This window comes from Oenanthe melanoleuca, chromosome 5 (assembly GCF_029582105.1).
Source record: "Oenanthe melanoleuca isolate GR-GAL-2019-014 chromosome 5, OMel1.0, whole genome shotgun sequence".
Taxonomy (NCBI): Eukaryota; Metazoa; Chordata; class Aves; order Passeriformes; family Muscicapidae; genus Oenanthe; species Oenanthe melanoleuca.
Window position 1 is genome coordinate 58,460,518 of NC_079339.1, and position 21,158 is coordinate 58,481,675.

A 21,158-nucleotide genomic window follows, 5' to 3' on the forward strand; every position below is an offset into this window, starting at 1 on the left:
GTTTTCCTGGAGGTGCCAGGACCAGCAAACCTGGCAAAATCACACGGAGAAGAACTGGCCAATTATGTTCTGAGTTTAATTAGATGGGAGGGTGGGCCTGGCTGCTGTGGAAGAGAAAGTCAGCACAAACCTTCCATCAGAGAACCCACGTGTGCCACCCAAAACCATCAACCCAGGATCCTGCTCGGGATCACATCTTGAACCAACACTGAGGAGCTCCCTGCCTTGGGGGAAAACTCACCTGCGTGTTTTCCAAATCCCATCCCACTATCCCACTATTTAGGGTCCCAAATCCCACCCCACAATTCCACTATTTGGGGTCCCAAATCCCATCTCACTATTTGGGGGTCCCAAATCCCATCCCACAATCCCATTCTTTGGCGTCCCAAATCCCATCCCACTATTTGGGGTCCCAAATCCCATCTCACTATCTGGGGTCCCAAATCCCATCCCACTATTTGGGGTCCCAAATCCCACGTATTTCAGGAGCTCCCCTGTGCCTCTCTCTAATTCCAGAACATTGGGACTGGCTGGCACTTCCAGAAAAATCACCAAAACTCAGGATTGAAAGGCTCAGCCCATCCACAGCCCTGCCTGAGGCAGGATTTCCCTTAACCTGAGGATGGGAGCAGAGAACACAACAAATGCAATATTATCCTTAAATTCACCAGAGTTCCACCTCTCCCTTAAACCTGGGAGCATTTCAGATCTGCAGGAGTCCAAGTGATGCAAACAACTGTCACTTTATTGTCACATCCAGCCCTGCTGCAAAAGGCACTCAACAAACTTCATTTTGGTACAAAAGAATTTCTCTCTGGGGATTTTCCACCTGATTCCATTTTCCTTGAGTTTTCTTTTTTTTTTTTTTTTTTTTTTTTTCCTTTATTTTATTTTATTTTTTTGCTCCTTTTGCAACACAGTCACTGGGCTCTCTCCCATCGCCCTGATGGGGAGATCCTTTCACAGAAAGGATTATTTTGTGCAGACAGACAGCTCCTTATTGCAGGGGGAACAGCCCCAAGGGCAGGCAGAAAAACTGGGAATAAATGGCACCTCTGTGTCCCCCATGCTGCTGTTTGTAGGGATAAACTCCATCACAGCCCCCAGCACCCAGTTCCAGCCCCATCACTCCATCCAGCCCTGGCTGCAGGATAATGGGATAATTCCCTCCCCATTTCTGAGCAGTATCAAGCATTTCTTTACACAATTTATCCCTTTTTTCCCTCCAGCTCTGTGTTTCTGCAGGTCCCATGGGGAGCACTCAGAATCTGGCAGAGGAGGAAAAAGAGGCTGGGGATGAATTTGGGGGATTTTCCTGCCTGTGCCAGCATGGACACTCACACTGCTGGTGCACACACTGCAAACCCAGCCCTGCATGGGGGGCTGGAGTCACAAATGTTATCCCAGAGCCCAAAGAGGGGTTTTGGGGGTGTTTGGTGGGGCCCCTGAGCCCCAGCAGCATCCCTCCAGCAGCCCTGTGTGGATTCAGGGAGAGGCTTTAGGCACCAGCAGCCTGCCCTGCCAACACTGGATATTGACTTAATTTTCAAAAAAACCCCTCAGGCAGGGCCAGATCAATGTCTGCAGTGCCCACAGCACCTCTCCCATATCCCAACATCCCAAAAGATTTTTTTTTTTTTTTTGTGCACTGTGCCTATAGCTATGTTCCATTTCTTTTGGTACCAGCTCCCCTTTCTCAGCTCCCTCCCCCAACATTTCTTATAAAAATAAGATTGTGCTTATTTATAAAAGAATTACAATTTTTTTTTGGTTTGTTTTTCTAAGAAAAGCTTCCAGTTTAAAAAAAAAAAACAAAAAAAAACCAACAAACAAACAGTGGTGTATCAAAATATGGCAGAACTTTGGCTGTAAATGGCTAAACTCTAATTAAAAATATCCACTACAAAGGCATTGTGCTGTGATAATTAACTCCACAGTGCTTCACCCTCTGGTACTGACAGCAAATATTCCACCTGGGCTGTCTGGCTTCCCTGGGACACACTCAGAAACCACTCCTGGATTTTCCTAGCACGTCAGCATCATCCTCTGGCAGAATTATTCCAGCTGTAAGACACCTAAAGATGCATGAAAAGCCTTGGGAAAAGAGAGCAGAGATGCAGAAGGAAGAGCCACATTGACAAGGTGGTTGGATGCACATTCTCCTGGAGAGGAAAGTCTTTTTTTTCATCTTAGTGCTTCAGAAAAAATCAGGATTGTTGATAGAGTTTGTGAAAGAAAGGCAGATCCTTTGTATAAAAGGTGTTTCAGAGCAGGAGTAAAATGCAGATGGGTCTATAAGATCCAGACATATATAAACATACATACCTTGATATATTTATATATGTATTCTCTAGATATTCAATGTTTAGGATGCATTATTGCATTATCCTTATAGGGGATTTATTTTTTCCATCCTCCTTTGCTTTTTTTTTTTTTTTTTATTTTGAGGGGTGGGTTCCCTTTTTGGTTTTGGGGTTTTGCTCTCCAAAAAAAAAAAAAAAAAAAAAAGATAAAACCAAGTTGCAAATGGCTCTGAGAGCTTCCAGTCATCATCCACCTGGCTGGGACTGCTGTGGTCTGACCTCCAGCACGTGTTTTTTGGAAAAACTGGGATGATGCTCTGCCCCAGGAGCTGCTGGCCATGCCTTCCTCCATGGAACATCACCGTGCCTGCAGATCCCTGGCTGGTTATTGCTCAATCCTCCCTTCCCGTACTGGCCTTTAGGGTTATTTACATTTCTTTGGCTTGGCTTGAACACGACAGTCTGGCATTTTCCAGCCACCCCAGAGTCACTGGGGGCAAGGAGGCCAGGAGGAAACACAGGTGGGCTCAGCTGAGCCGTGCCCCTCCCTGCAGGAACGAGACAACTTGTGTTTGGCACGAACCCCTCTGGAATGGGGAATCCCCGTTTTCATCCGGCCCATCCTCCAGCGCCGCGGCTCAGACCACGAACTCGGGGACCTCGTCGTGGGTCAGATCCAGGGAGAAGTATTTGCTGGTTCTCTTGGCAGGGAAGGTGTCCTGCATGGTGAGGCACTGCTGGGCCAGGCAGCCGTGGCAGTAGAGCCCGTCCTGCTGCAGCCCGTGCGCGCAGCCGAAGGTGAAGCTCTGCGCCGAGTCCTGGCACAGCCTGGCCAGCTGCAGGAAGTCCTTCTGGTACAGCCTGATGTCATCCAGGCTCAGGCTGTGCCGGTCTGTCGACGTCTTGCCTTTCCTGGATGATGTCTGGGGGAAGGCAAGAGGAGGTTTGGGCTCTGCCAGGGAGCCCCAGGGGGTTTGGGGGTCCCAAGGCTCCCCCAGCCCCACCTACCTGGGGTAAGGAGTCGGTGCTCTGCCCACGCAGCTTCACCACCGTCTCTGAGGAGCTGGAGGTGGAGGAGCTGATCTCCTTCACGATCAGTCCTGCACAAAGGAGGGTGCAAAGGTTATTTTGGGGTGGCTCAGCTCTCCTGCTTTGTCCACGAGGAGAAAAATTCCCTCAGCGGTGCCTTCAGCTCCACTGGCAACCAGCATTACCTACAAAGAATCCCAAATTTGCCCCAAAATGGCATCCAGAGCTGTCCCCAGGGAGCCTGGCATCCCCAAAGGTCTCCCAGTAGCTCCCAGCTCAGAGCTGGAAATGCAGGTGACTTTCTGGGTGCAGGCACAGCTCCAGAGAAGATTGTGGAGTCCAGCTGCTCACCAGCACTGACCCCTGTCCCCAAGTGCCACATCCACATGGCCTTTAAATTCCTCCAGGGATGGGGACTCCACCACTGCCCTGGGCAGCTGTGCCAGGGCTGGACAAACCTTTGCATGAAGAAATTTTCCCCAATATCCAAACCAAACCTCCCCTGGCACAATTTGAGAGTTTTTTCTTTACCCCATCTCTCCTTCAACCCACTGGGGTTTTTCCCAGCATCCCAAATGGACACTTTGGGCTGACTCTGCTCTGCCAAACACCAAAGAACCACGGAATGACAGGCTTGGAAGGGATCTTAAAAATCATCTCATCCCAGCTCCCAAAGCTGTGATTGCAATCCTAGGTTACAATGTAAAGATGTGCCCAAAAGTATCTATTCTATCACCATCTGCTGAAACTGGGTGGGGCAGAGATTCCTTGTGGGAGATATCTTCTGTTAATGGGCCATCTTTAAAACCAGCTGGGGCAATCATCTTTATCTTCCCACAGCCCATCCTCCCTCCAGGAGATATCTCCTGTTAATGGCCATTGAGTCCCAAGGCATGACTGATAAAATTCCATCATCCCACTGGGAGATGCTCCAGCCAGGGGAGGAGCCAAGCCTTTCCTACCCAGATAAAAACTGAGATTTGGACACCAAGGCACCTTCTTTCCACTGGATTCCAGAGGAAAACCAGACCTTTGCACATCATCCCTGGAGCTTCAGAGGAAACTGCACCTTCTCCAGGAGCACTGCTCCAGCTGAACCACATCTGCCCCTGCAGGAGGATGCAGCCACCATTGAATGGGACTGTGCCAACACCCTGACTGACTGACGGGTGTCAGCTTGGATTCTGACTCTGGCAGTGTTTTTTCCTTTCATACTATTGCATTTATTTTATTTTCCCCTTTTTTCCTATTCAACTGTATTTCTGACTTGGAGTCTCTCACTGGTTTTGCTTTCCAGACCATTGCACTGGGGGATTTGGAAGAGAAGCCGCCAGCCCCTTACCCGAGTGCCCGTTGAACTTGCGGGACAGCAGCATGTCCTCGGTGATGTAGACGCACATGTCGGGGCTCACCTCCAGCTCCCCCGCCTGCTCCAGCTCCCGGGGGTCATCCACCAGCATCTCGATTTCTGCCAGGCACCACAAGTCAGCTGTGCCCCTCCAGAGCAGCCTCCAGCCCCAGGGAACAGAAAACCCAAATTCCCAACACACCATCATCCTGGGAATCCTCCTCCAGCCGCTCCTTGCCGCCGCTCTCCACGCCGGACGTGTGCGAGCTGCCGTGGCTGGTCATGGAGCTGCAGGTCCTCAGCTTGCGGTGGGCTCCGGCCCCAGAGAACCCGTCCTCGGGCCCCACCTCGCGGGGTTTGGGGTCAGCCTCGATGCCAGAGGTGTGGGAGCTGCTGTGGGAGGCCGTGGAGTGGCGGGACAGCCGCTTGTGCCGGGCGCTGCCGGCGCTGCTGCCGCTGGCGCGCGAGCGCTTCTCCAGCTGCTCCATGTCCAGCTCCAGCGTGTCGCTGATGTAGGATTCCCGGTACTGCTTCTTCTCTGCAGGGAGGAACCAGCCTGATTTCCTCAACCCCCCAGAAAACTGGACACCCAGGAAGGGCAGGGGTGCCCTGGCACACGGAGGAATTGTCCAGCGTGGTGGCACTAAGGGGGTGGTGTTAAGGGAGGTGGGGCAGGAGCTCCAAACCTCCTGTGCTGGACTGGTCCTCCAGCAGAGGAGGAGGGAGAGGAGGAGGAAGAAGAGAAAGAAGAAGACAGAAAATAAGGAGCGGGAAAAGAAAACAAACGAGGAGGAAGAAGATGAGGATGAGAAGGAAGATGAAACAAGGAGGAAGAAGATGAGGAGAGGAAAATGGAGAATAAGGAAGAGAAAGGAAGACGAGAAGGAGGAAGAAGAGGGAGAGGAAGAGGAGGAGGAAGAGAAACAGAAAGAAAACAAGAGAAGACTAGGATGAGGATGAGAAGGAGGAAGAAGATGAGAAGGAGAAAGAAGATGAGGAGGACATGGAAGAAAAAAATGAGGAGGATGGTGAGGAGGAAGAAAACAAAAGAAGAGCTGGATGAAGACAAGGAGGAGGTAGAAGAGAGAGGAAAGAGGAGAATAAGGAAGAGAAAGAAAGATGGGAAGGGGAAAGACAAGAAAGAGGAGAAAGAGGAGGAGGAGGGAGAGGAAGAAGGACAGGAAAAGAAGAGGAAGAAGAAAACAAGAGAAGAGTAGGATGAAGATGAGAAGGAGGAAGATGAGGACATGGAAGAGAAAATGTGGAGGATGGTGAGGAGGAAGAAAACAAGAGAAAAGTAGGACAAAGACAAGAAGGAGGAAGAAGATGAAGAGAAGGAAGAAGAGGAGAGGAAAGAGGAGAATAAGGAAGAGAAAGGAAGATGAGAAGGGGAAATGAGAAAGAGGAGTAAGAGGAGGAGGAAGGAGAAGAAGAGGAAGGGAAACAGCAAGAGAAACAGCAAGAGAAGGAAGACGAAAACAAGGGAAGAGTAGGATGAAGATGAGAAGGAGGAAGAAGATGAGGAGGACATGGAAGAGAAAGATAGACAGGATGAGAAAGAGGAAGAATGAGGGTGAGGCAGATGAGGAGGAAGAAGAAGAGTGGGAAAAGAAAAACAAGAAAAGGAGGAAGAGGAAGAAAGCAAGGATGAGGGACTGGGACAGAGGTGGGGCTCAGGGCTGGCAGGAGCAGCAGGAGCTCTGTCCCAGCACGTACCCTCGCTCTCCTCCAGCCGGCGCACCTGGCGCAGCACGGGCTGCAGGTTCATGTAGAGCCGGTGGCTGCTGCTCAGCAGCTGCAGCAGGTGCCGCGAGCGCAGCGGGCAGCCCGTGTAGTAGATGAGCTTCCGCGCCGAGGGCAGCCCGTCCGGCAGGATCTCGAACTTCTTACCCTGCCAGGGACAGGCAGCCTCAGCCACCAGGAGGGGGTGTGCAGGTCCCACCCTGCCCTGCTGAGGGTCTCTCCCTGCCCTGCTGCAGGTCTCACCCTGCTCTGCTGCAGCTCTGTCCCTGCCCTGCTGCAGCTCTGTCCCTGCTGCAGCTCCGTCCCTGCCCTGCTGCGGGTCTCACCCTGCCCTGCTGCGGGTCTCACCCTGCCCTGCTGAGGGTCTGTCCCTGCCCTGCTGAGGGTCTGTCCCTGCCCTGCTGAGGGTCTGTCCCTGCCCTGCTGCGGGTCTCTCCCTGCCCTGCTGCAGGTCTCTCCCTGCCCTGCTGCAGCTCTGTCCCTGCCCTGCTGAGGGTCTCTCCCTGTCCTGCTGCGGGTCCCACCCTGCCCTGCTGAGGGTCTCACCCTGCCCTGCTGCAGGGCCTCACTAACCCCATGGGTGGGATCATCCTCTGCAAAAGCAGCCCATGCCCCAGAGAAGGCCTGCCTGGGGATTGTGGGATCACAGAGGGGTTTGGGGTGCAAGGGGTTAAAGAGCATCTAGGCCGACCCCCTTCAACCCTCCACTAGCCCAGGGTGCTCCAAACCCCATCCAGCCTGGCCTGGGACATTGCCAGGCATCTGGGGCAGCCACAGCTTCTCTGGGAATTCTATTCCAGGGCCTGCCCAACCTCACAGGGAGGAATTCCCAGTTCCCAATTCCCAGTTCCCAAATCCCAATTCCATCCCTGCCCTCTGGCAGTGTCCCATTCCCTGTGTCCTGTCCCTCCATCCCTTGTCCCCAGTCCCTCTCCAGCTCTCCTGGAGCCCCTTTAGGCTCTGCAAGGGGCTCTGAGCTCTCCCTGGATCCTTCTCCTCTCCAGGTGAGCACCCCCAGCTCTCCCAGCCTGGCTCCAGAGGAAATGGATGCTCCATGGAGCATCTCCATGGCCTTTTGTAGACCTGCTCCAACAGCTCCATGTCCCTCCTGTGCTCCCCAGAGCTGGAAGCAGTGCCCAGGTGGAGATGGTGGCACTCACCACAAAAACCAATTTCCCCACATTTGTCCATGGGAAGTCGTAGAGCAGCTGCTTCTCCTCATCCAGGTTCTGCAAAAGAGGAGAGGGAGCCATGGCTGAGGGTTGTGGTGGGGGTGTGGAGCTGAGCTGAGCTGAGCCACCACCTTCATTCAGTCACCCACCTGGAAAATCTGGATGCCCCGTGTTGTCAGCCCCAGAGTCAGGGAGGCCTCCACTTCCCTTTTGTCCTAAGGGGGAAAAAATGGTTTGAAATACACAATTTGCAGCATGAAATGGATAAATCTGCCCAGGGATCCTCCCACAATCACCCCGCTCACCATTCTATGATTCACTAAAAATGGAAATTAAAAATGGAAATTCAAAATGGAAAGCGACTTTGGACACAGGCAGAGAGTGACAGGGTAAGGGGGAATGCTTTTAAACCAAAAGAGATTTAGATTAGATGTGAGGAAGAAATTATCCCTGTGAAGTGGTGAGGCCCTGGCACAGGGTGCCCAGAGAAGCTGAAAGTGCCCAAGGCCAGGCTGGATGGAGCTTGGAGCAGCCTGGGACAGTGGAAGGTGTTCCTGCCATGGCAGGGGTGGGATGAGATGATTTTAAGGGTCCCTTCCAATCCAAACCATTCTGAGATTCCATAAAACACCTCAAACAAACTGCTTTGTTCCCAGGAGAAAAACCCAGCACGTATTTCTCAGAGACAGCATTCCCAAAATTAGGATCCCAACAAGGCCAGGGCTCACCTTGTACAACCTGTAGTAGTGCACAGCCACATCATCCAGCCTGACAGCCTCCTTGATGTACTTGAGATGGGCTTCTGAGGCTGTCAGGGCAAACTGGTCCTTGTGCATGTTGGGCACGTGCTTCAGGATGTAATCCCTGCCCCTCTTGGCCACCACCTGTTTGGAGGAGGAGAGAAGCTTGTCCAGCTGCCAGGAGGGGTGGTTTCAGATTGGAGCTTTGTTCTGGAGACCTCCAGGCACAAATGAAATAATTACAGCAGCCAGTGAGCTCTTGGCAGCAGATTTCCTGCTGGGAAGTGTGTTCTGTGTGCCCATTCCATGGTGACACCTGGGCTGGGGCAGGGAGGGTCACACAGGGGACATGGGCCCAGGGCCACCACCCCTCAGTGATGTGTGAGAAGAGAGGAGAAGCAGGCAGATTTTGGGACAAATCCCAGAAAGAGGCTGGGAAGGAGAAGAAAAGGCACCAGGGAGAGCTTTGAGCACCTGAAGGGGCTGCAGGAGAGCTGGAGAGGGATTGGGGACAAGGGATGGAGGGACAGGACACAGGGAATGGCTTCAAATTGGAAAAGGGGAGAATTGGGTGGATTATTGGGAAGGAATTCCTGGCTGGGAGGGTGGTGAGACCCTGGAATAGAATTCCCAGAGAAGCTGGAATTCCCAGAATTCCAGATCCCTGGCAGTGCCCAAGGCCAGGCTGGACACAACTTGGAGCAACCTGGGACAGAGAAAGGTGTCCCTGCCATGGCAGGGGTGACCTTTAAGATCCTTCCAACCCAAACCATTCTGGGATTCTGTGCCACCAGCTCCAGAAGGGCTGCACCTGATGGTGGTGGGGCAATGCCTGCAGAGAATCCCCCAGAAACTCCCAGGGAACTCCCCACACCAACCCCAACCCGTGGCTACCCCCATCCTGGGTTATTTACAACCAGGATTAACTGGGATGCTCCAGGAGGCTCTGAGCAGCCCAGCACCAAGCTCAGAGCAGGGACCACAGCAGGATGTCTTACCCAGGCAGGGAAATAAGCCTCAGGCTCGAAGTACTTCCCATAGTGCTTGTTCCTCTTGAAGTCTCCCAGGTCGGCTTGGAGGGCGAAGGCAGTGAGCAGGAAATAAGCTTCTTCCCTCAGCACACACTGGGAGTGCAGCACCTGCTTCCTCAGGTGCCAGTAGTAGTAGTAACGAGCTGTCCTGTCACTGGGGGGGCACAGGGCACTGAGCAGCTGGGATGCACAAAGGGGTTTTGCTCCCTCTTCACTATTTGTTAAAATTCCCACAAATGCACAGCAACTTCACCAGCCAGGTGGAATAAACCCCTCAAAACGTCTGTGCAGGTGCCACTGTGTCCCCAAAGCCCTGGAAATTGTTTTATCCCCAAAGCAGGAGCTGCAGATCCCACCTTAGGTAAATTCAAATTGGGCTGTGCTGAATCCCTGAACACTGTCCCCGCTCCCCAGAAGGATTTGTCATCGCTGGCTGGGGACAGTGTCCCCACCTGCCACTGAGCACTCAGCCAGAAGCAGCCCCAGCTTCTGGGATGTGCCCAGCACCCCAGAACACCCCGAGGCTGCACACCCAGCCCTGGGGGTGCCCTTGGAGGGGACACACCCAGAACAGGGATGTCCCTGGAGGGTCACATCCAGAACAGGTGGCCACACCCAGCCCAGGTGGGTCACACCCAGCCCAGGTGGTCACACCCAGCTCTGAAGGGTCACACCCAGCCCAGGTGTGTCATAACCCAGCCCAGGGGATGTCCCTGGAGGGGTCACACCCAGCCCAGGATGGGGTCACACCCAGCCCAGGATGGGGTCACACCCAGCCCAGGTGGGTCACACCCACCCTGGAGGGGTCACACCCAGCTCAGGTGGTCACACCCAGCCCAGGTGGCCACACCCAGCCCTGGAGGGGTCACACCCAGCCCAGGATGGGGTCACACCCAGCCCAGGTGGCCACACCCAGCTCTGAAGGGTCACACCCAGCCCAGGTGGCCACACCCAGCCCAGGTGGGTCACACCCAGAACAGGTGGCCACACCCAGCTCTGAAGGGTCACACCCAGCCCAGGTGGCCACACCCAGCCCAGGTGGGTCACACCCAGCCCAGGTGGCCACACCCAGCTCTGAAGGGTCACACCCAGCCCAGGTGGTCACACCCAGCCCAGGTGGGTCACACCCAGCTCTGAAGGGTCACACCCAGCCCTGGAGGGTCACAGCCAGCCCAGGTGGTCACACCCAGCCCAGGTGGGTCACACCCAGCCCAGGTGGTCACACCCAGCTCAGGTGGCCACACCCAGCCCAGGTGGCCACACCCACCCTGAAGGGTCACACCCAGCTCAGGTGGGTCACACCCAGCCCAGGTGGCCACACCCAGCTCTGAAGGGTCACACCCAGCCCAGGTGGTCACACCCAGCCCAGGTGGGTCACACCCAGCTCTGAAGGGTCACACCCAGCCCTGGAGGGTCACAGCCAGCCCAGGTGGTCACACCCAGCCCAGGTGGGTCACACCCAGCCCAGGTGGTCACACCCAGCTCAGGTGGCCACACCCAGCCCAGGTGGCCACACCCACCCTGAAGGGTCACACCCAGCTCAGGTGGGTCACACCCAGCCCAGGTGGTCACACCCAGCCCAGGTGGGTCACACCCAGCTCAGGTGGCCACACCCAGCCCAGGTGGCCACACCCAGCCCAGGTGGCCACAGCTCACCTGATGAGCCGCCCGTTCTCCACGTAGTACTGCACTCGGAAGTGGATGATCATGGGGGGCCCAAACTGGTCGATCCCCTGGAAAGGAGGAGGTTTTCAGGAATCCTGTGGGGATCCCAGCATCACACCCCAGCCCCTCACCTCAGCCCTCTGGGGTCATGTCAGCCACAGCCACCCCTCGCCCACTGTGGCATTTTGGTTCCTCAGTTAAGGCTTCAGCACCATTTTCCCACACAAAATGCTGGAAATGAAGGGGATTTGGATTTTAAAAAGCAGGTGGCTGGGTGGGACAACACCAGGAGCTCTGCAACACCTCAGTGCTGCTCTCAGACCATCATCCACCAGCTCAGAGCCAGCACTCGAGCCCGGACACCACCCCCTCAGCACTGAAAGAATGAAAAGGTGCTTTGGGGGAAAAAAATAAAAGCACAAAACCAAATTGATTTTTGAATTTGAAAGAAGGGGACCTCAAAAATTCTGCTGAAGGATAAAGGAAGAGAGGAAAAACCCCCAGAGCTGCAGGGATGGAGCATGGAGGATGCACCCCCAGCTGGGGCACGTGGTGGCACTGGAGTGACAACCCCAGGGTGTGATTCTGCACATCCACCCCCAGCCCCACACTGACTGAACGCCCCCCACGCCCCTGGCAGATTCCTGGGTCCTGGAAGTGACCTGTGATGGGGACAGAGGTGGCCTTACTGCCGGCAGCTCTCCATGCAAGACCTCACTGCTGACCTTGCTGGCCTCCTTCTTCCACTCCTTGGGGCAGTACTTGTAGAGTTTCTGGGCCAGGTCCATGTACACGTGCTCATTGTCTGCGAGGGACACAGGTGGCATCAGCATCCCCCGTGTCCTTGTCACCAAAAGTGAGAATTTTCACATTCAGCCCCTGACTTACTCTGGATGACGCTGAGCCCGAAGAGGTGACAATCCTTCAGCCTCAGGAGGTCACACACCTGCACCAGTAACTCTTGGCACAAAATCTTCACCTGTTTAAAAAAAAAAAAACACCTTAAAATAAGACCTGGATGTATTTGTGCCCACCTGAGCCAGGCAGGGAGCACCAAACCCTGAGCAGGATGGGGGGTGACAGGATGGGGGGTGACAGGATGGGCTGTCCATGGGGAGCCCCCAAAAGCCTGGGGTGCAGGAGCAGAGCTTTGCCAGGGCTGGGATGCTCAGAGGGCCACAGGGCAGCTCGAGAGCAGCAGGTGGTAGAGGAATCCAGCACTGGGGAGAAATTTTGGAGGCAGAAATCAGAACATTCCCAGTCTCATTCCAACCTCTGGACACCTTCCACCATCCCAGGTTGCTCCAGCCTGGTCCTGGACACTTCCAGGGATGGGGCAGCCACAGCTTCTCTGCCACCCTGTGCCAGGGCCTCCCCACACTCACAGGCAAGGATTTATTCCTATTATCTAATCTAAATCTTTCCTCTAAATTTAAAACCATTCCCCTTATCCTATCATTATCAGCCTCTTTCCAAACCATCTTGTTTATAAGCTCCCATTAAGTTCTGAAAGGAATTTCAACATTTTCCTGACTCAAAAGCAGCATTGGGTGGGGGTGAATTAAAAAAAAAAACAACAACAAAAAGTGGGGGAATTTCACATTCAATGCTCCATCCCAATGAGAGCCAAAGGACAACAAATCCTGTTTATTCCCCGGGCTAGTGGAGGGATGCAACCTTCAGGGGTGGCTTGGGTTGCAATACAGGATGTGACCAGAAATGTGAATTCTGTCCCATCTGTTAACCCAGCTGGGGCAGTGCCCCTGATCTCCTGGCACACATTATCTGCTCATGGGCCATCTTTAAACCAGCTGGGCAATCATCTTTATCTTCCCACAGCCCATCCTCCCTCCAGGAGATATCTCCTGTTCATGGCCAGTGAGTCCCAGGGCATGACTGATAAAATTCCATCATCCCATGGGAGATGCTCCAGCCAGGGGAGGAGCCAAGCCTTTCCTACCCAGATAAAACTGAGATTTTGGACACCAAGGCACCTTCTTTCCACTGGATTCCAGAGGAAAGCCAGACCTTTCCACATCATCCCTGGAGCTTCAGAGGAAACTGCACCTTCTCCAGGAGCACTGCTCCAGCTGAACCACATCTGCCCCTGCAGGAGGATGCAGCCACCATTGAATGGGACTGTGCCAACACCCTGACTGACTGACGGGTGTCAGCTTGGATTCTGACTCTGGCAGGGCTGGGATTGTTCTGTGTAATACTGCATTGCTATTTTAATTTTCCTAGTAATTATTCCTAATTCCCCATATCTCTGCCTGAGAGCCTCTTAATTTCAAAATTATAATAATTTGGAGGGAGGGGGTTTACATTCTCCATTTCAAAGAGAAGCTCCTGCCTTTATTGGCAGACACCTGTCCTTCACACCAGGACAAGGGGAATAACTCATGTGCATTTCCCCAGCAGGGCAAGCTCCAAATGAACCCCAGGAGCAAACCCAAGGTTTGGAGCCACCATCCTGGTGGGTGATGGGAATGTCAGTGCTCAGGGGGTTCCTTACATTAATGATGATGTTGAGGGAGTCGTCGTTGGGGAGGAAGATGCAGACGCTGCGCCGGTCCTGCATGACTCTGTTGTTGTGGAAGGGCAGCTTGTTCATCGTGCTCTGGGCAGGGGGCTCGGGGTGGGAGGTGGGGGCACCTCACCAGAGGGCCAGGGTGGCCTCAGGCTCTGTGGGTGCCATCCCTGCAGGAAAAAAGGGGGATGAGCCCTGGGCATGGCATCCTCAGCATCCTCATCCTTCCCACCCACCAGCATGGCCCCACATGGAGGGGGCTCAGGGTCCCAAAAACCCCTGAGCACACCCCATCACAGCCACCCCCGTGGTTTTGGGCACAGCCCCAAAAATCTGAGCCAGCAGTTTGGTTCTCCCATCTCAGGTTCAGAAAAAAACCTCAGGAAAGGCTTTTCTGGCATAATTACAATAAATAGAAGTTTATCTGCTGGGAATAACCCGGCTGGGCCAGCAAGGAGCAGTGCTGGAAGCTGGAGGTTTCCCTGCCAGCCGTGGAAATGCTGTGGGGTCCCATAAAAGGATCCCCAAATCCCTTCCAACATCCTTCCCTCCGGTTCTGACTCTTTACTGGGGTGAAATAAAAGACAATCCAAGATTTGCAGATGGGAACTGCCATTCAGAGCCAACAAATCCATCCTAGCACTGACCCCAGGAAACTCTCATTTCCAAGGGTAAATATTCCCAAAGCACTCTTTGCCCACATTCACATGGACACGAATTCCCACGTGACACCATGAGGAAGGACTTTAAACTCTGACCTAGTTCAGCCTTTTCCTAGCCCAGATTTAGGCTGGCACCCCGACAGCAGAGTGTCTCCCTTGTCACCAAATATTTGCTTTGGTCTCATGGAAGTGCCCTTGGCTTCCGAACGCCTGGAATTCGTGCAGCAGCACAGGGAAAGTGCCCCAGGTGACTTTTTGTGGTGGCTCCTGGGGTTCTGCAGAAGTTGGGAAATCCCAATTGCCATGGCCAGGGCACGCTGGGGCTGCACCACAGAGGTTGTGTCAGTGCATGGCACCCATGCATTTCAAACATGCATCATATCCGTGCTGTGCATTCACACCTTGGGGTGCTGCATTGTGTATTGCATCTGTGCATTGAAGCCCTGCATCCTGGCCATGCACTGCATCTGCACATTGCGGCACCCATGCATTGAGTTGGAATCTCATGGCACCCATGCATTTCAAACATGCATCATATCCATGCTGTGCATTCACACCTTGGGGTGCTGCATTGTGTATTGCATCTGTGCATTGAAGCCCTGCATCCTACACCTGCACATTGCACCCGTGCATGGTGCTACATCATGGATTCTCTGTGCTGCATCTGTGTGCATCACAGCCCTCTGCTGCATCCGTGCATTGAGCTGGAGCATTGTGGCACCAGTGCATTGCAGCACTGCATTGTGGCATACATGCATTGAGTTGGAACTTCATGGCACCTATGCATTGCATGCATGCAGCACAGATGTGCAACCTGGCCATGCTTTACACCTCCACCATGCACTGTGGCATCCATGCATTGAGCTGGAACCTCGTGGCATCCATGCAGTGCATCTGTGCATTCCAGCAGTCCATCATGGCACCTGTGCATTGCAGCACTGCATTGTGGCATCCATGCATTGAGTTGGAACATCATGGCATCCATGCATTGCATGTATCCAGCACAGACATGCATCCTGGCCATGCACTGCACCTGCACATTGCACCCATGCATTGTGGCACCCATGCATTGAGCTGGATCAACACAGCATTGATGCAGTGCATCTGTGCATTGCAGCACTGCATTGTGGCATCCATGCATTGAGTTGGAACATCATGGCACCCATGCATTGCATGTGTGCTTTGCAGCAGTGCATCATGGCATCCATAAATTGTGTTGGAACCTCATGGCATCCATGCATTGCATGTCTGCAGCACAGACATGCATCCTGTCCATGCATTGCACCTCCACCATGCACTGTGGCACCCATGCATTGAGCTGGAACCTCGTGGCACCCCTGCAGTGCATCCCTGCACCCCAGCTCTGCCCCGCGGCCGATCCCGCCGGGAGCTGGGCTGGTTTCAGGGCTGGTTAAGGATCCCAGAAGATCCCGCCGGGAGCAGGGCTGGTTTCAGGGCTGGTTAAGGATCCCAGAAGATCCCATCGGGAGCAGGGCTGGTTTCAGGGCTCATTGACGATCCCAGAAGATCCCGCCGGGAGCTGGGCTGGTTTCAGGGCTCGTTAAGGATCCCAGAAGATCCCGCCGGGAGCTGGGCTGGTTTCAGGGCTCGCTAACAATCCCAGAAGATCCCATCGGGAGCTGGGCTGGTTTCAGGGCTGGTTAAGGATCCCAGAAGATCCCATCGGGAGCAGGGCTGGTTTCAGGGCTCATTGACGATCCCAGAAGATCCCGCCGGGAGCAGGGCTGGTTTCAGGGCTGGTTAAGGATCCCAGAAGATCCCATCGGGAGCAGGGCTGGTTTCAGGGCTCGTTAAGGATCCCAGAAGATCCCGCCGGGAGCAGGGCTGGTTTCAGGGCTCGCTGACGATCCCAGAACAGGCTGAAGGAATTTGGCACGTCCTGGCCCGGCAGCTCCCGGCTCGGCGTGATGTGACTTGTGTGGGCTGGGCAGGGAGGGGCTGCTCCCAGCCGTGTCCTGGGGCTCCTCCTGCACCCTCCTGTCCTGCTCCACCCAGAGGGCTCCTCCAGCCCCAGAGCTGCTCCAGCCAGCTCCAAATCCCAGCCACAGCCAGCACCCACTGCTGAGCTACTGGAGAACCCAAATCCATCACCAGGATTCTCTCCCCAATGGGCAGGACACTTTTCACTACCCCACGTTGCTCCAAACCCCGTCCAACGTGGAAAACTTCCAAGGATGGGGCAGCCACAGCTTCTCTGGCAGCCTGTGCCAGGGCCTCTCCTCCCTCACAGCCTAGAATTCCATGCCAAAATCCCATCTAACCCTGCCCTCTGCCAGTTTAAAACCATTCCCTCGTGCCCTGTCACTCTCTGGCATTCTAGAGCTGTTCATCCCATACCAGTCACTGCATTTCCTCCTCCTCCTGCAGCCTGGATTGGCCTCAGAGCACCAGGGATTAAACTGGCACCAGCAGAGCACGGACATCAGAGGGGAAAACCCCAACCCCAACCCCAAACCATATATTTTGTTTTTTGTATAGAAAACATCCCAGTTCCTGCTGCTGAATGGAAACATCCCAACAGCCCACCACACAGGGATGGAGATCCCCTCAGCTCCAGGTGCTTCCCAGGGGCTCTGAGAGCTGCAGGGATTCACTGAGGGGACACACAAAGCCCTTTCCAGGGTGCTGTGCCTGCAGCAGCTCCAGCCAGACGCCGCCAAATTCTTTCCAAGCATCTGCTGCTCGTTCTGACAATGTGGGCTTTGATTCCTGCTGCCCTCGCCCAGCCACTGCTGCTCCAGAGAAAGTGTTGAGAGGAGGCACAAACATGGAAGCATGGAATGGTTTGGGTTGGAAAGGACCTTTAGAAATGTAGCCCAACCTTCCCAGTTCCAAACTGGAAATATTCTGGATTGGAGGGAGAGCCCCCCTGGATTGCCCTGCAGCACAGATCACTCCACACTCCAAGCAGGAACCTCCACCCCAAGGGTTTTCCACCCAAAGTCAGCTGGAAAAGACACTGGGAATGAGGACTTGAGCATGGATCAGCAGAGTGAGGATATCCAGGCCTTCCAGCCCTGTTTTCCCTGCAGTGGGGAAAATTAAAACTCCATAGGAAGGCACCGCAAGCTCCAGAGCCGTGCCCAGAAAATTCCTCGATCCACCGTGTTTTCCAGGCCCAGGCTGCTGGAATATCACCTCCCTCTCTGGTGCTGATGCCATGGGATAAATCCTGTCACAAAGCTCCGCTGCAAAGAAAACATCCCACAAAAAAACCTGGGAAAGCAGCCGGGGCTGGCGCTGCTGACTCGGCGAGGGATTTGCTCATCCCGGATCCTGCAAACGCATCCGAGGGCAGGCAGGGCCTGGGACTGCTTCAGATGGAGCTGCTGAAGCAGGCTCTTGTCAGAAATAGAAATTTGGATGTAAATCCAGGGTGGGGATGGAGCATGGCTTGAACTTGCTGGCTGAGGTGGGGTTTTCCTCCAGATCCCGTGCATGCGGAGCGAGGCTGGCTGGATGTGCAGCGTCTGTCCCTCTCCGTGGGTTGAAATGGGTTTAAAAGAAGTGGATGAGTCTCCAGGCTCGTGGGTTTGGGTCAGGTTTGTCCCTCTGTGGTTCCCACCAGACATCCCAGTGCCTCCTGTTCAACCCAGCCAGATCCATTTCTCCATCATCCAAATCCACCCCTTCTTACCAAAATATCCACTTTTCAATAGAATTCAGCCCTACCAGAAATCTCCATCCCTGGAGGGATTTAACAGCTGTGTGGCTGTGGCACTTGGGGACACGGGTTAGTGGCTTTGGCAGCGCTGGGGGAATGGTTGATTACAATCCTAGAGGTTTTTTTCCAACCTAGATGATTTCATGATTCCAACCCACCACCAGGCTTTTGTTGCAGCCCTCCTGGAGCAGCCCAGGGGCGAGGGAAGGGATCCAGGCCAGGACCCACACGTAGGCAGGGGCCAGGGGCTGCCCAGAGCGCGGGGCGAGATGGGAAGATGAATTCACAGGGCAGGAATTTCTTGTTTTGGAGAGTCTGGAGTGGGTCTCACCCCACATCACAGGCACAGGTATGCACAGAGCTGTTATTACAAGTTTTAGGGCCGTCCCTTAGTGCAGCTCCTCCGAACCCAAAAGCCAGATTAATTCCTGCCTGCGGTTGCCCCGTAATTAAAATCGTCTCCAATTCTTCATGAACTCAACAGTTTCCTCCTAATGAAGGGAGGCAGATGAAAGAGACCTTCACTGGGAAAAAGGACTCAGTTATAAATATTCCATTACTTCATCTGCCACAAAAGCTATTTGGATGCTGGAAACTCAGCCTGGGCAGCCGGGGGCCAGCCCCCACCAGCCCCAGCAGATGCCCCCGAGTGCTGGGGGGATCCAAAAAGCCTCTCCAAGGGAAGTGCCTTGTCTGTCTCCACCTCTTCATTCCTCCTCTTCCTCATCCTCCTCCCCCTTGTAGTGGGACAACAGCCATGGGCAGGAATGGCTGGGCCACGTGGATCATCCTAAAAATGGGGTGATGTCCCCTCCTGCCAGGGATGAGCCCCATGGGACATCACACAGGCTGAGCTCAGGAAACTGCTCCTGTCCTGTCCTGTCATGCACAGAGCAGAATCCAGCCTGGAAGTGTTGATTTTCCATCCACCCCAGGCTTCCTCACTCCCTGACTTTGGAGCGCTAAAATATAAATAAAGCGTCCCAGCCTCTGCCAGGGATGGACACAGAGATGGATTTCTCCTGGCAAGGGCTCCAGGGAGGGGAGGGACATCGCCTGCTCTTCCTCTTCCCTCAGATTGCCCTTCCATCAGATTTCCTTCTGGGAAACTTTGGGAGCCTTTGGGATGGAACAATATCAAGACTGGGCTGGGGAGGGTTGTGCACATCCCAGCTCCAGAGCCTGTGCCACGACATTCCCAGGCATTGCAGGAACCAAACCTGGCAGAGCTCTGATCCCACTCCCAGGATGACAGGCATCACTCCCAAGGCTGCACATGGCTGTGGAGCTCTGCCTTTGCTCCCCTCTCCGTGGGCAGCCTGCAGCCCACACCAGCAGCAGCTGCCAGAAATCCCTTGGGATTTGGGCTGCAGGATCCCACAGAGCAGCCCCAAGGGCCAGAGTCACCATCCCAAATCCCTGCACCACAGAAAGCACAGCCCTGAGTCTCCAAACTCATTTAGAAATTAAAGTAATATTTTAAATTTAATTAGCAATATAATATCATATAATTAATAACGCCACTTAAATATTAATATTAATAATATGCAATTACGAATATTTACATTATTTTCTATAACAACACACCCCCCCAAGATGCTCTGACCCTGAGCAATCCCTTCCTTCCCAGTAGGAGGCACTTTTGGGGAGCCCCATTCCCAATATCCCGCTCACAGGCACACTCCTCTATATGGGATTGGTGCCCAAGCCCATTCCCACTCTGGGGAATGTGCAGTGCTTGCTGCACACAGAGGGGAAAAAAACAGGATGCCAAGTGCTCTGCAGACACACAAGAACCCAAAAACCAGCTCCATTTTATGCCAAAATACTCAAATCCATGCCTGGACTATCCGGAGCTCCTGCTGCCCTCTGTGGCGTCCTCGCCTCCAGCTCCAAATCCAACAAAACAAAGCCAGACCAAGTTCCTGGTTTTTTTAATCCTGGGGTGGGCAGAGGGAGATTTGTCTTCCCTCAGCAGCGCTGCTCTCCAGTTTTCCAGCTGGGAAAGCTCCTCAGCCACGCCACAGCCTCCATCAACTTCCCTGCCCCGGCCACGATCGGGAAAAGCTTTTTGGGAAAAATATCCTAAGCCCACTTTTCAGTCAAGGAGGGGAAAAAAGCAGCATAAAACTCAATTAAGGAGCAGGCAGATATTTTAACCAGCGCCATGGTTTGTATACTCCATCTGGAGTCCAAAGGCTGCCGGGTGTTTTTTTTTAGCAGGAGGGAACTGACATCATCTTAATTTCAAATTCCCATTTATTTTTACATCTGGTCTGAATTAATCTTTCTCAGCGTCCTGACTTTCATGTAATGGAATAATTGCTTACAGACTCGGGGTTTAAAGAGCCTGAACAAACCCAGTTTAAAAAAAGAAACCCCTTTAAAAACTGATAGTAAAAATCCAGTACCTAGAACCAAACTCCAATAAGCCTTCGGGATTGGGAATTTTAAACGGAACATCTCTTTCAGGCAAGAGAGCTCGAATTAATCCAAGATTTCGGAGAGGGAGAGCGAGCCCTGTGGAAAAACACCAACACAGACCAGCCCAGAATTAGGCAGAGAAGCAGAGCTCCATCAGTGCCACGAGGAAGCACCTCTGGAAAAGCAGAGTTTGGCTCAGAGGGAAAAACATCCTGATGGCCAGAAAGGCATGAGCAGGAAGAGGATGATTCAGGAATGGAAGGTGGAGAGGGGACAGGGTCACTCCCATGGGCCAGTCAAAGGACACAGGGACACCAAGGATGGTCCTGGCAAAGCTCAGCCCCAGTTTCCCCAGTGCCACGAGGGCACTGGGTCAGATAAAGCCTGGCTTAGGAGCTGCATGGGTTTATCCTCTCTGCTTCCAGAACGTGTCAGGGACAGGCATTCCCAGTGGGAAACGCAGAGAGTGACACCAGTGACACCAGCAGGGGCCAGCTGGCACCCCGAGAACCTGCAAAGGGACAATGGGGTCCCACAGGTGGCTGTGACCCAGGAACAGGAGGATCCATGGGTGACAGAACCAGTATGGGAACCAAGAGATGATGGAAACCATGGTGGGGTCACCAGGACCCACAGAGAGCTGTCACAGGCACAGAGCACCCAGGGTGAGGGGACACTCTGGGGATGTGTGACCCAAGGTGAGGGGACACACTGGGGATGTGTGACCCAGGGTAAGGGGACACACTGGGATGTGTCACCCAGAGCAGAGAGGATGTGTGACCCAAGGTGAGGGGACACTCTGGGGATGTGTGACTCAAGGTGAGGG

The 21,158-nt window shown here is 53.8% G+C and overlaps 1 protein-coding gene across 7 annotated transcripts in view; it reads right to left on the minus strand.

The window, feature by feature from the left end:
• Nucleotides 1–727: 727 nt before the first annotated feature.
• The window catches only part of FRMD6 (FERM domain containing 6), a 40,933-nt gene continuing 20,502 nt past the window's right edge, over nt 728–21,158 (minus strand). For 3 of the 7 annotated variants that reach the window (XM_056493889.1, XM_056493888.1, XM_056493891.1), the window contains 13 exons: nt 13,547–13,731; nt 11,920–12,010; nt 11,694–11,836; nt 11,023–11,099; nt 9,334–9,520; nt 8,324–8,479; nt 7,745–7,810; nt 7,584–7,652; nt 6,397–6,571; nt 4,883–5,218; nt 4,675–4,800; nt 3,312–3,403; nt 728–3,226 (listed from right to left, as the gene is read on the minus strand). In XM_056493889.1, coding sequence (XP_056349864.1) covers nt 2,942–3,226; nt 3,312–3,403; nt 4,675–4,800; nt 4,883–5,218; nt 6,397–6,571; nt 7,584–7,652; nt 7,745–7,810; nt 8,324–8,479; nt 9,334–9,520; nt 11,023–11,099; nt 11,694–11,836; nt 11,920–12,010; nt 13,547–13,645 — 1,902 coding nt within the window. In that variant the 5' untranslated portion in view covers nt 13,646–13,731 and the 3' untranslated portion in view covers nt 728–2,941. Of the gene's footprint in view, nt 3,227–3,311; nt 3,404–4,674; nt 4,801–4,882; nt 5,219–6,396; nt 6,572–7,583; nt 7,653–7,744; nt 7,811–8,323; nt 8,480–9,333; nt 9,521–11,022; nt 11,100–11,693; nt 11,837–11,919; nt 12,011–13,546; nt 13,732–20,319; nt 20,429–21,158 lie in introns of all 7 variants that reach the window. The other 4 variants (XM_056493887.1, XM_056493890.1, XM_056493892.1 and 1 more) reach the window with 3 other exon arrangements.